At 36.3% G+C, this 10536-nt stretch overlaps 1 protein-coding gene across 1 annotated transcript; it reads right to left on the reverse strand.

Moving 5' to 3' along the window:
• LOC100852871 (ABC transporter G family member 1) lies at nucleotides 1-3627 on the reverse strand. Its single transcript, XM_003635390.3, has 8 exons — nucleotides 3039-3627; nucleotides 2680-2759; nucleotides 1950-2414; nucleotides 1780-1866; nucleotides 1545-1670; nucleotides 1238-1432; nucleotides 1007-1093; nucleotides 1-901 (listed from the first exon to the last, which is right to left on the reverse strand). The coding sequence occupies exons 1-8, from the start codon at nucleotides 3532-3534 to the stop codon at nucleotides 212-214; spliced, it is 2226 nt and encodes a 741-aa protein (XP_003635438.2). The 5' UTR covers nucleotides 3535-3627; the 3' UTR covers nucleotides 1-211.
• Nucleotides 3628-10536: the final 6909 nt, after the last annotated feature.

The following is a 10536-nucleotide window of genomic DNA, read 5'->3' on the forward strand; positions in this document are numbered from 1 at the left end:
TTGGAAGAAGGCAAGGCAATTAAGCTTTTTACATATCACATATATAATATATGTATTTACTTCATTCAAACTTACTGGATAATTCTACTACTTCATCCGTCCATGGCGTTTTTCTTCTAATCTTACATAATTGTACCATGTAGTGCATATCTAAGTAAGCTAACCAATAGGAACATCAAAGTACACCACGGACAAGATTATGAAGATCTCACTACATTTTTGCTTCATGTAAATAGGGGGATGACGGGGGATTTTCTATGATTTGCTTGGATTTCTCAGGAGAGGCAACCATCAGACCTTTGATCATGGGCTTAACCTTTTCAACAGTCTTTATAATTCCCAGAAATAGGAGTCGATAGAGAACCACCATCCCAAACAAGATAGCAACATCAACCCACTTAGAGTAACCCGTCTCCACTTGCCAAACGTTCTGCAAGATTTCTTCACCAGTAATGGTGGGTGGTCCTCCTGCTTGATTGTTAGGGAATGTTAATCCTTGAAACTCGTTCTTGTAGAAGCCTTGGTTTGCATACTTATGGAAGGCAATGTAGTACATTGGGTATCTCCAAAAAGGCTTAGGAAGATCATTTGGCAATCGGAAGAAGCCCCCGTTCAACATCATCACACCCTGAATTCCTGCGCCTGTTATGATTCCCATGAGGAAGTCTGGCACGATGCTCGCCACAATCATCATTAGGCTCTCAACCAACATCATACATACAAATAGCATCAAAGCAAAGTAGACGAAGTGTTCAAACCCCTTGTGAAGTCCAACAAGGTAATACGCAATTACTCCAGGAATCAAAGAGATCATAAGCAAGTAAGGAATGGAAGAAAACGTGTTCCCCACCACAAATGCGCCAACACCGTAGTGACCATTTAATCTTTCTCGCCCAAATATCTGTTTTTGATCAGAAAACAAATATATATATTTCAGTTAAATTAACAACATAAAATAGGATGACTAAAACAAACAGTTGGGCATTGACTAACAAAATAAACTAACCTTCATGTCCTCCACAAAAGAAGGGAACCCCCCAATTGCCATGAAAGTCAAGAATGCTGCAACAAACATGAGCATGGATCCTCTAGCCTGTTCGTAAGTGAAATATTTGAGTGTATGTTTTGTGGATAATCATTTGCAAACCATAAATTCATGTAATTTTCTCTTCATATATAATAATATTTAATATTATTTGTAGGACATAAATGGATTCGTCCATCCTTGTTGAGTTACCTGAATTGAGCCATAGCTGAAGCCAATATCATAGAAGATAGTTCCCACACATAAACACAACGCAATATAGATTGCAAGACGGAGCCAGTAATAGCCTAGATCACGGTACATGTTCACAGAGGATCTCCTAGTAAGAACAAGGCACTGGGTAATGAAGCTAGCCTGGCTTCCCTTTTTCTCAAGTAGTCCTCCTTTCTACAAGACAAAAATCCATTACCCACTGAGTGTTGAGCTCTACATAAACCATCTAAATTGTACACAAATCTATATTAACCAAAAAAATGGCAGCATTTAATAATTTGCATACCAGTTGGCAGATCTCATATACCCGGCACTGAACTTGTTGGCAAATCTCAGATGACTTGTAGGACTTTATGAGAGTGTTAATGGCTTCTTCCGTGTTGGTGGTGCCACCATGCCCTTGTTCAGTATCCTAATTAATGACAGTATCCAAAGTGTTTATTAGATTTTGAAGAGTGGTTGACCAGTAACTTCAAGGGCAGTCAAATAATATCTTACTCAGAATAAGGAAGACTGCTTACCGAGTCGAAGTCCTTGTTTATGGTTCTAAGGTAGTGATCAGATGGGTTTCTCAGAGCCGGGCATGGGAAGCCATTCGAATCAAAAAACTGAAAAGAAAGTTGAATAGAAATAAATAGAAGATAAAGTGATGGGTGCAATGAAGCAGAACCGAAGAGGCTATATGTAGTACCTCTTTTGCCATTGAAGCAGAACCGAAGTATACCGTTTTACCAGAAGAGAGAAGACAAAGATTGTGAAAGACCTCAAAAACTTCACTGCTAGGTTGATGGATTGATGCAATAACAGTTATTCCATCATGACGAGCAAGCTTAACGATGCGGCTCATAACATGGTAAGAAGCTGCACTGTCTAGCCCACTGGTAGGCTCATCCAGAAAGAGGAGCCTGGGGCCTGTCAGGATTTCAATGCAAATGCTAACCCTCCTCTTTTGTCCACCACTAAGGCCTTTTACGCTCCACCCTCCTATTCTAGTGTTCATGGCATCTTGCAACCCCATTTCTCTTATTGTCATTTCAGCTCTTTCCTTCTTTTCAGATCTGGACATGGAGTCTGGCAGTTGGAGCTGCGCAGAGTAGTACACAGCTTCCCTTACGGTTAATGTGGTCATCAGAGTATCATCTTGAGTCACATAGGCCTACGTTGTGGGAAACCAGGGAAGACATCAGTTGCGTTGCAGAAAGAGCCACGGAAGCAAAGAGAAAAAAATATTCAGAAAAAAAGTAAGAAGAAATATTAAAATGCTTTTTTAAAACAAAATTGGTGATGAAGGTTTGAAAAATATGTAGTTTTTTAAATAATTTATTTCCTTTCCTTAACAAAAATATTTTGTAACTTTTTCTTATCTTTTTATTTTCTAATTTTTTTTTCTTCATATTTGTCATTTTTATCCTCTTTCTTACCGAAGTTCCAAAAGCAAGTCTCTGTTTGCTACCATTGACAAGAATCTCCCCAGACTGCCTTGTGTTTGAAGCTAATCTCCCTGCAATAATAAGCAAATTTTCATGATCTCAATCACATTCCAACCCCAGATTCAACATTAAAAGTCCACAATAATTTGTCAAACAAACAAACGAAAATACAGAAAGACAGCAAGATTATCCAGCTAATTAGTCCTTAAACAATACAAGTTTAGATTGGCCAACTGCATGGAAAACTATAATTATATTGTTCTATTTCCTCATTGCATGCGTGAAAAGAGAAGGGAAAGCCCTGCCAAGTCTGAACACAAATATTTATGACTAGTTGCATTGTTACGTACCTGCCAACGCATCAAGAAGAGTTGACTTGCCACAACCAGAAGGACCCATGATGGCCAATACCTCACCCGGCTGAGCATACCCGGCTAGCCCCTGAAGGATTGCCCGGCGTCCACTTTCGTCGTCAGAGACAGTCACCCACAGGTCCTTCCATGTCAAGAATACACCGTTGAGGCCAATATCATTGCACGTAAAGAAGTTCTCGACTCCATTGTGCTGTAAACCTAATTCCGTTTGTAGTGACGTAATAAGGTTGGATTCAATTCTTAGGGAGGGAAGTTCATGGATATCTGAATGTGGAGGTTGTCCAGTATTATCAGATATGGAAGCAACGCTGAAAGGAAATAGCCTTCCCATGGTGGAAGACCTGTCTTCCTCAGAAACTATGCTCCCAGTCTCCAGATCATCAACTCTCTCACTCTTCATGGCCTCTTTTGGAGGCGATGTAGTTGGGCTCGGACCTGGCGCCCATCTGGGCACATAAACTTGAGACTCCATGGGAGTAGTACTCAAGATTCAAGCGCAACAACAAAGGGGATCTAGACTAGAGTGACGGGACCTTATGTTTTTACTGGCCTGCGAGGTGTTGCAGCTCTATGGGAACTAGGACCGCTATTTATACACAAATTTGGAAGCACGATATCCGGTGAGATAAGGGCTGTTTGGCTTTGGAAAACAGTTTTTAACAAGTTTTTGGTGTTTTTTTTTTCTTTTTAAATTGTGTTTAAAAAATGAAATTTGGAAAACAATTATTATTATATATAAAAAATAATATATGTTTAATTGGGTTAGTAAAACAGTTTAATAGAACAAATAAAATAAAAAATATATTTGAAAGTTGTTTTTTAATTAATAAAGGATTTTTTATAATTAATTTAATATTATAAATATATAAATAATTTTTATATGTATAATTTATTTAAATTAAAAAAATTTATTATTTTGATATTTTTACATAAATTATAATTTTTTAAAATAAAAAATGATTTTGTAATAACATGTAAATATATTAATTTTAATAATTTAAAAAATAAAAAAGGGTTTGAGGATAAAGTTTGGTAATTGATGGTTGAATGAAATTTTTCTTCGTGAAAACATAAAAAATAATGTTAAAAAATATAAAAATAAAAACACAAAAAATAATATGTTTCTTAAATAAGGAAAATTTTTCTTAAAAAAAATGGTTTTTAAAAAAATAACAGGAGGGAAAAAAAATTACACTCCCTCCCTCAAACATATTTTTTATATTCTTTGTTTTTAAAAATAAAAAATAATTATTTGAAAACACCAACCAAACCGGGCCGCAGTCTCATCAATGTTCACCTTGGGTTGAAAAAGTCTTTCAAAGTCCACCTCATCCAATTTCAATTTTAACCACGTCCATATAAATACTAAGTACACAGTTCATCGATTAAGCACTGGCATTTATTATTAAAACCCGATCAGCTAGCTAACTTCTGGTGGTACGGCGCCATCCCTCCTTGACTGCCACCCGGCTTGGACTCATTAAAGATGTCTCTTTTGCAAGTCAATAACAATTGAATTCGGATCAGGAAACTGCCTCAAGAAAACCAATCCAATACTTAGCCATAAATCAAGCACAGTGAATTGAAATGACTGATAAAAAAATTTCAATTTCAACTACTTCCATGTAGATACTAAATGCACAGTTCCTCGATAAAAGCACTTGCATTTTTTATTAAAACCCCGACTGCCTGTTGGTAACGGCGCCATCCTGCTCGACTCCCACCCGACTTGGACTCATTAAAGATGTCTCTTTTGCAAAATCCAATACTTAGCCATAAATCAAGCACAGTGAATTGAAATGACTAATAAAAAAAATTCCTTATAGATTTGGGTGGATTTTCTTTATTAAGAATGGGTCGACCGTCGACCGCTCGAACTCGTGGGCACGAGTGGATGGGTCAGGAAATGATGAAGTATATTTTTATTTAAAATGAACGAGGAAGATTAATAATGAACCATGCATGCCTATAAAGCATAATGCGGGCTGCTGTAGCTCCTCATCCGCCGATCAACAGTCACTTACGTATGCCATGACGACATGATATGAAAAGAGAAGACACGAAAAAGATGATGAATGTAGTTGAAAAACAGGTCGTGAAATTTATATTAATTTTACTAGCCGCTACTGTGCTACATAATGAAGATGAGGTCAGCACTTATGGTAGGGTGGGCAACAAGTCTCTCTACATCCACTGCTAGTCACCCAATGCCTATCCTGCATTTAAGAGAATACGATTTCAAGGTGGTGTACTTGGCCAGGAATCCCCATTTACTAGTGGCGTGTTGGAATTGACGCCCACTTCCTTATTTTCTTCCAGTCTGCTGAGAAACAGCCTCCACATTTAATGATGAATTTGGACATTCCACGGATTTCCAACCAACGCAAGGAATGAGAATTCCTCACATGGAGGACTTCATAGAATTCTCTGTAATTCTGTGATCGTGGAAAAGCAAAAAAGGAAAATGAAGACCCGATGGGGTCATCCATTAGAATGAGTCACTTATGGAAATTTGAAACTAGTGGGGAATTGATGTTTACATATCTATGGATTGGCTGAATGCGACAGGTCTAAGCCTTGGCGATTAAGGAAGACTATAACACTAACTTAGATAGTGGTGCACCTTGCACGCTATCTTTCGATTGGTGGATTCGTGTAAGTCAAGGTCCATCACTTGCCCGTTTCCAGGTCCTAAATATGCGTCCCTAGCTTTATGTCTTTCACCCAAGGTTTCTAGAAATCTTGTTTGAGTGGAAAGAGGAATCCATGGTGATATTCAACATATCCCTTGGAGCTCCTTTGAAGACATCATTGATGAAGCATTTTTACTTGGTAAAGTAGTTGTAATTCACTAATTTGTATACAAAATGTATAGATTTTTATGAAAAATGTATGAATTTATGTTATATTCTTAAAAATTATTATCTTTTATGTTGATGTCAAGTCAATCGGAAGTAATACTTCTTCCTTTTTTTCTATAAAAGATGTCTAGACGGGTTGTTTGAACATACCTCCGAAACTCAAGTCAGATGATTAAAATCAATTTTAGAGGTTTTCCTCCTTTAGAAGTTAAGAAGGAGCTTCTCTTGTGTATATATGCACATGTACCTCGATTTTAAGATGGAAGAGGGTTTTTATAATATCCGGAACGATGTCACATTTGTGTTGAGATGACTTCTTGACTTTTATAGTCATGATGATAGCATAGTTGGTGACAAAGCAATCATCACCCTTTAGGCTGCTGATAGGGATTACTAGTGAGGGGTGACCTGATGGTTCACTTGTCACTTCAGTCCGTAGGCGATATGGAATAACGTGTAGCAAACCACCTGCGGAGATAGGGTGACGTCTTATCAATCGTGCTCCTGACATAGGGAGAATGATTGCTTGTGGGAGTAGGTAAGGAGACCCATTCGAAGTGCATTACGTAGTTTTTAGAGGAACACCGCATAACTGGCTATTGATGCTTCCAACCCGGATTGGATATTCGGTCTGGTTACAATCGTCCAGATAGAGGTATAAGGATGCCACATGGAGCCAAGGTGGCCTGCCACTTGGTCACACGAGGAAGCCCCCTACAACATCTATAAGGGCTTTTACATTTTATGTTGGAGTTATTATAATTTTTTTGTTTTTAAAAATAGAAATAAATGAGAAGTTAATGTTTGAATATAAATTAAAAATTTATTTTGATAGTATTTTTTTATAATATAAAAAGTGAATTTTTGAAGAATGCTCCATCAAGTGATTATTTATGAATTAATTTAAATAAATTTCTAATTTTAAAAAAATAAAAAATTACTAAATATCTAACTTTTTCAGAAGGCATTAATAAAAAAAAAAAAAAAAAAAACCTATTAAATGCTTGAAACACCATCTAACGCCTCTCAAAATACCTCCCATGTGACCAAACTTTACTTTCTTCTACAAAACCTTTTCTCTTATCAACTAAGTATCAAGCTCCATATGCTTGGTTCTACCATCAATAATAAGATTCCCTACAATTAAAATTATGCTCAAGTTATAATATCAAATAATTATTGGATTGTAAAGTTTAAATTAATCTTGTTGCACTTTGTAGGGTATGTCAAAAGTTCAGCTATAGTTGTGCAAGGTTCGAGCTCATTTGAATTTTATTTTATTTTTCTTATTAAATGACAAGTTTGCTCCATTTATGTATTTAACTCTCTTATAATTTAAGATTTTGTTTTAGGGAGAACAAATTAAAGTGTGATCGCAATTGGGTGGAATATGGTTGAGTCTTCCTTATTGTAGTTTTTTCTTTTTCATGTAATTAGTGGATTATTGGCTATTAATATGCTTTGTAAATGTAGGGATCAAACTAAATCAGGCAATTAACAATCTAAAGATATCTTTATAATATATATGCCAAAAAAGAAATCATGACAATAAATTATTATAAAACAAGAAATGACATATAAAGGTCTATTAATTGCTAGCCATCGCAAACAAAGAACCAGGAAGGGTTGGCAAAAGGGTTACAAGTTGGCCCAACCCAAAACAGGCCCTAGATCCACTTCCACTTTTGAGAAGCCTGATCTGGAAGCCCAATTGTCAGACGCAGAGTTTGAAACCTGTCGGGCCAACCCAAAGACGAAACACTGTCGTTTAGCCCACACTGGAGTGGGTTTTTTCCTTTTTGAAAATCCATCCTTCCTTGAATCTAGCAAATTTTACCCTGAGAAAATCATTTCACTTCACGTGCAAACAATCGGACAGCCCACCCGAGACATGCGCGCACTGTACACACTGACGGCAATATCGTTGTAAAACCCCACCACGCGCTCGCGTCCACAGTTCTCCATCTATTAAACCAATAGATATCTGCCACGCCGTGAAAATGAAAAAGCAATTAGTCTAATTCGCCACGCTCTCTAGCATGTCAATCAATTATTGGCAGACTCACTATACTACCGTGGCAGTCGCAGCATCTGATCCAATGATTTCCTCTTTCATTTATGCATCCTGGGCTTGGCTCACTTGGCTGTGACTGATCTTGAATCTAGACAGAGAGTGTTCGAGAGAGAGAGAACGGAGTGGTGCGGTGATGGCGAGTGGTGGAGGCTATGGCGATTCGAGCCAAAAGATCGACTACGTTTTCAAAGTGGTTCTGATCGGAGACTCCGCCGTGGGCAAGTCGCAGATACTGGCACGGTTCGCTAGGAACGAGTTCAGTTTGGATTCCAAGGCTACAATCGGGGTTGAGTTCCAGACTCGAACCCTCGTCATCCAACACAAGAGTGTCAAGGCTCAGATCTGGGACACTGCCGGCCAAGAACGGTACCTTTACCAAAATCGCATCTCCATTTCTTCTAATTCATTATTTACTTACGCATTCATATATGCATAATGTTAGGGGTTTTGATTCGATGTTCTACTTGTTATATATCTGTATATGCGGTGGATTTGTTTCTTCTTTATCTTTTTGGTTTAAATATCAAGAGATCGGAGTGGCTTCAGATCGACTGAATCACTTGAAACACTGTTGGATTCCGCGCACTTCTCATGCAACCTTTTTTTTATGATTTTTTGGCGGAATTGCTGTAAAAATTAGTATGTTTTGCGGCAGAAACGAAAATCAAATCAGTTTACCTGATTCAACTCTTATTCCTTAAGCAATCACCTAACTCGCAATGTAAGTGTGAAATATTTTGTATCTAGAAAACCAAGATAAAATTTGCAAAAGTTAAACTGAAGTATTGTTTTTTATTCAATAATCAGCAGCAAGAGTTGCTGCCAGATTAACATTCTTGTTAAACAAGAAAAAGGAGGATCACTATTAGACTTTGGGATTGCTTTTTGTTTTTGGCTTTAGCTAGACGTTGAAGCCATAACCATAGTCATCATTTTCAAAAGGCAGTATTAGGACTATGTAATCTTCCTGTATAAGCCAAAAAAAAAAATAGAGCTTTTAAGAGAAGCAACATTTTATTGGTTTCTATTTTAAAGCTATGTTTTAATCCATTAGGTTTTTTAACAAAATTGCCCAAATGGGTGTAGAAGCCCTTATTGAGCTTAAAAAGAGCCTTTAGCTTCTCTACAGCCAATCCAAACATGTCTTTAGTATGTGGTACTCCAAATTGAGTAGGACCTACCAAACATGATTACATTGGAATACCAGGATGTTTGAATTTAGCTATTTATGTCTCGTTAAAATTCCATTTTTGGCAATCTATTTTTAGCAATTTTTTCTTTTATTTTAGATATCATTCAAATAATGTGTCAGCTTTTGTGTATTTGTAGTGACTGATGCTGACGTTAGTACTAACTGACATATGGATCTTGTTGAAAATCCCATGCATCTTGAACTTGTACTTTTTGGGATCTTGGGCATAACTTAAGCTTATGGCTGACAACTATACAGCCACTTCATAAAATTTAGAAAAACTAGCTTCACTTTCAAATTTTCAAATGAAAAATAAGATTTTGGGACAAGTGAAATTCCAAAATGTTCATTCAGGATACTGATTCCTGTTAGTTATTCTTTTCTCCTTTGGAAGAGACTACCACCCTGTTTCAATATACTTCAGTCCTCAGTACAAATTATAACATTTGATGATTAGAATCCAAGAAGACCTAAAATTATTTGAAGGTTCTCTGCTACTGCTGTTACTGTTAATATTAACTATTACTACCGTTTTTGTTGGTCATTATTAATTTAATCTATTTTTATTGTTGGTTTTTAATTGCATCAATTTAGTGATTTTATTAGTCTGGTATGATATAGATGTTTCTTCATCTCATTTAAACTAATTGTTGACTTCTGTATGCATTTTTCTTTGGAAGAACTGTTAGTTGTTCTGGATGACTGTCTGCTTTGGAGCAGGAAGTTTTTTGCACTTCGCATTATGTGCTTTTAGTTTCAATTTTCTAACTTGAAAAACACATTTAATAAACTTTTGACCCACACTAGTTTCTTGAGAATTTGTTCTAAAAACAAGTTGTTTTTAAACCAAGGGTGTTTTGAAGTGTTTTTTTTCAGTATTCTGAAAACAATTAAAAGTATGGAAAATACTTTGAGAATTTTTACATTATATAAAGGTGCACAACATCTTCACCAAGAGTAAATTGAAAAAACAGTTTTTCATATTCGAGTCCCCAAACAGAATTTTGCTCTTGAAAACAATTGAACACTATTCTTAAGAATTGTTCTAAAGAACTGTTCTCAAAAACTGTTTTTTTGAGAACTATCTTTGAAAATGTTGTCAAATAGACCCTTAATTTTTTAGATTTCTTTTTTACCAAGTTTGAGACCCACACTTCATTCCACCTCAAGCCTTACATCTAATCTCATTTAGAAAAAAAAAAGGCCTCAAGATCAGATTTAGCTTTTCAAAACATTGATTAGAACTGACATAGAATAGGACTCTTTACTCTCCTATAATAAACAGTGAGCATTTTCACAAAAGCAGAATGGTCATCATATCAGTGTTATACACACTACTTTGATGCA

The sequence above is a fragment of the Vitis vinifera genome, chromosome 7, assembly GCF_030704535.1.
Source record: "Vitis vinifera cultivar Pinot Noir 40024 chromosome 7, ASM3070453v1".
NCBI classification, from domain to species: Eukaryota; Viridiplantae; Streptophyta; class Magnoliopsida; order Vitales; family Vitaceae; genus Vitis; species Vitis vinifera.

Bases quoted from the DNA above. Each gene is read 5' to 3' on its own strand.
- LOC100852871 (XM_003635390.3), bottom strand. From the start codon at position 3,534: ATGGAGTCTCAAGTTTATGTGCCCAGATGGGCGCCAGGTCCGAGCCCA. The intron at 2,415-2,679 runs GTAAGAAAGAGG...CCCACAACGTAG, and splicing joins GACTTGCTTTTGGAACTTCG to GCCTATGTGACTCAAGATGA. The intron at 1,433-1,544 runs GTATGCAAATTA...TTTGTCTTGTAG, and splicing joins TATATGAGATCTGCCAACTG to AAAGGAGGACTACTTGAGAA.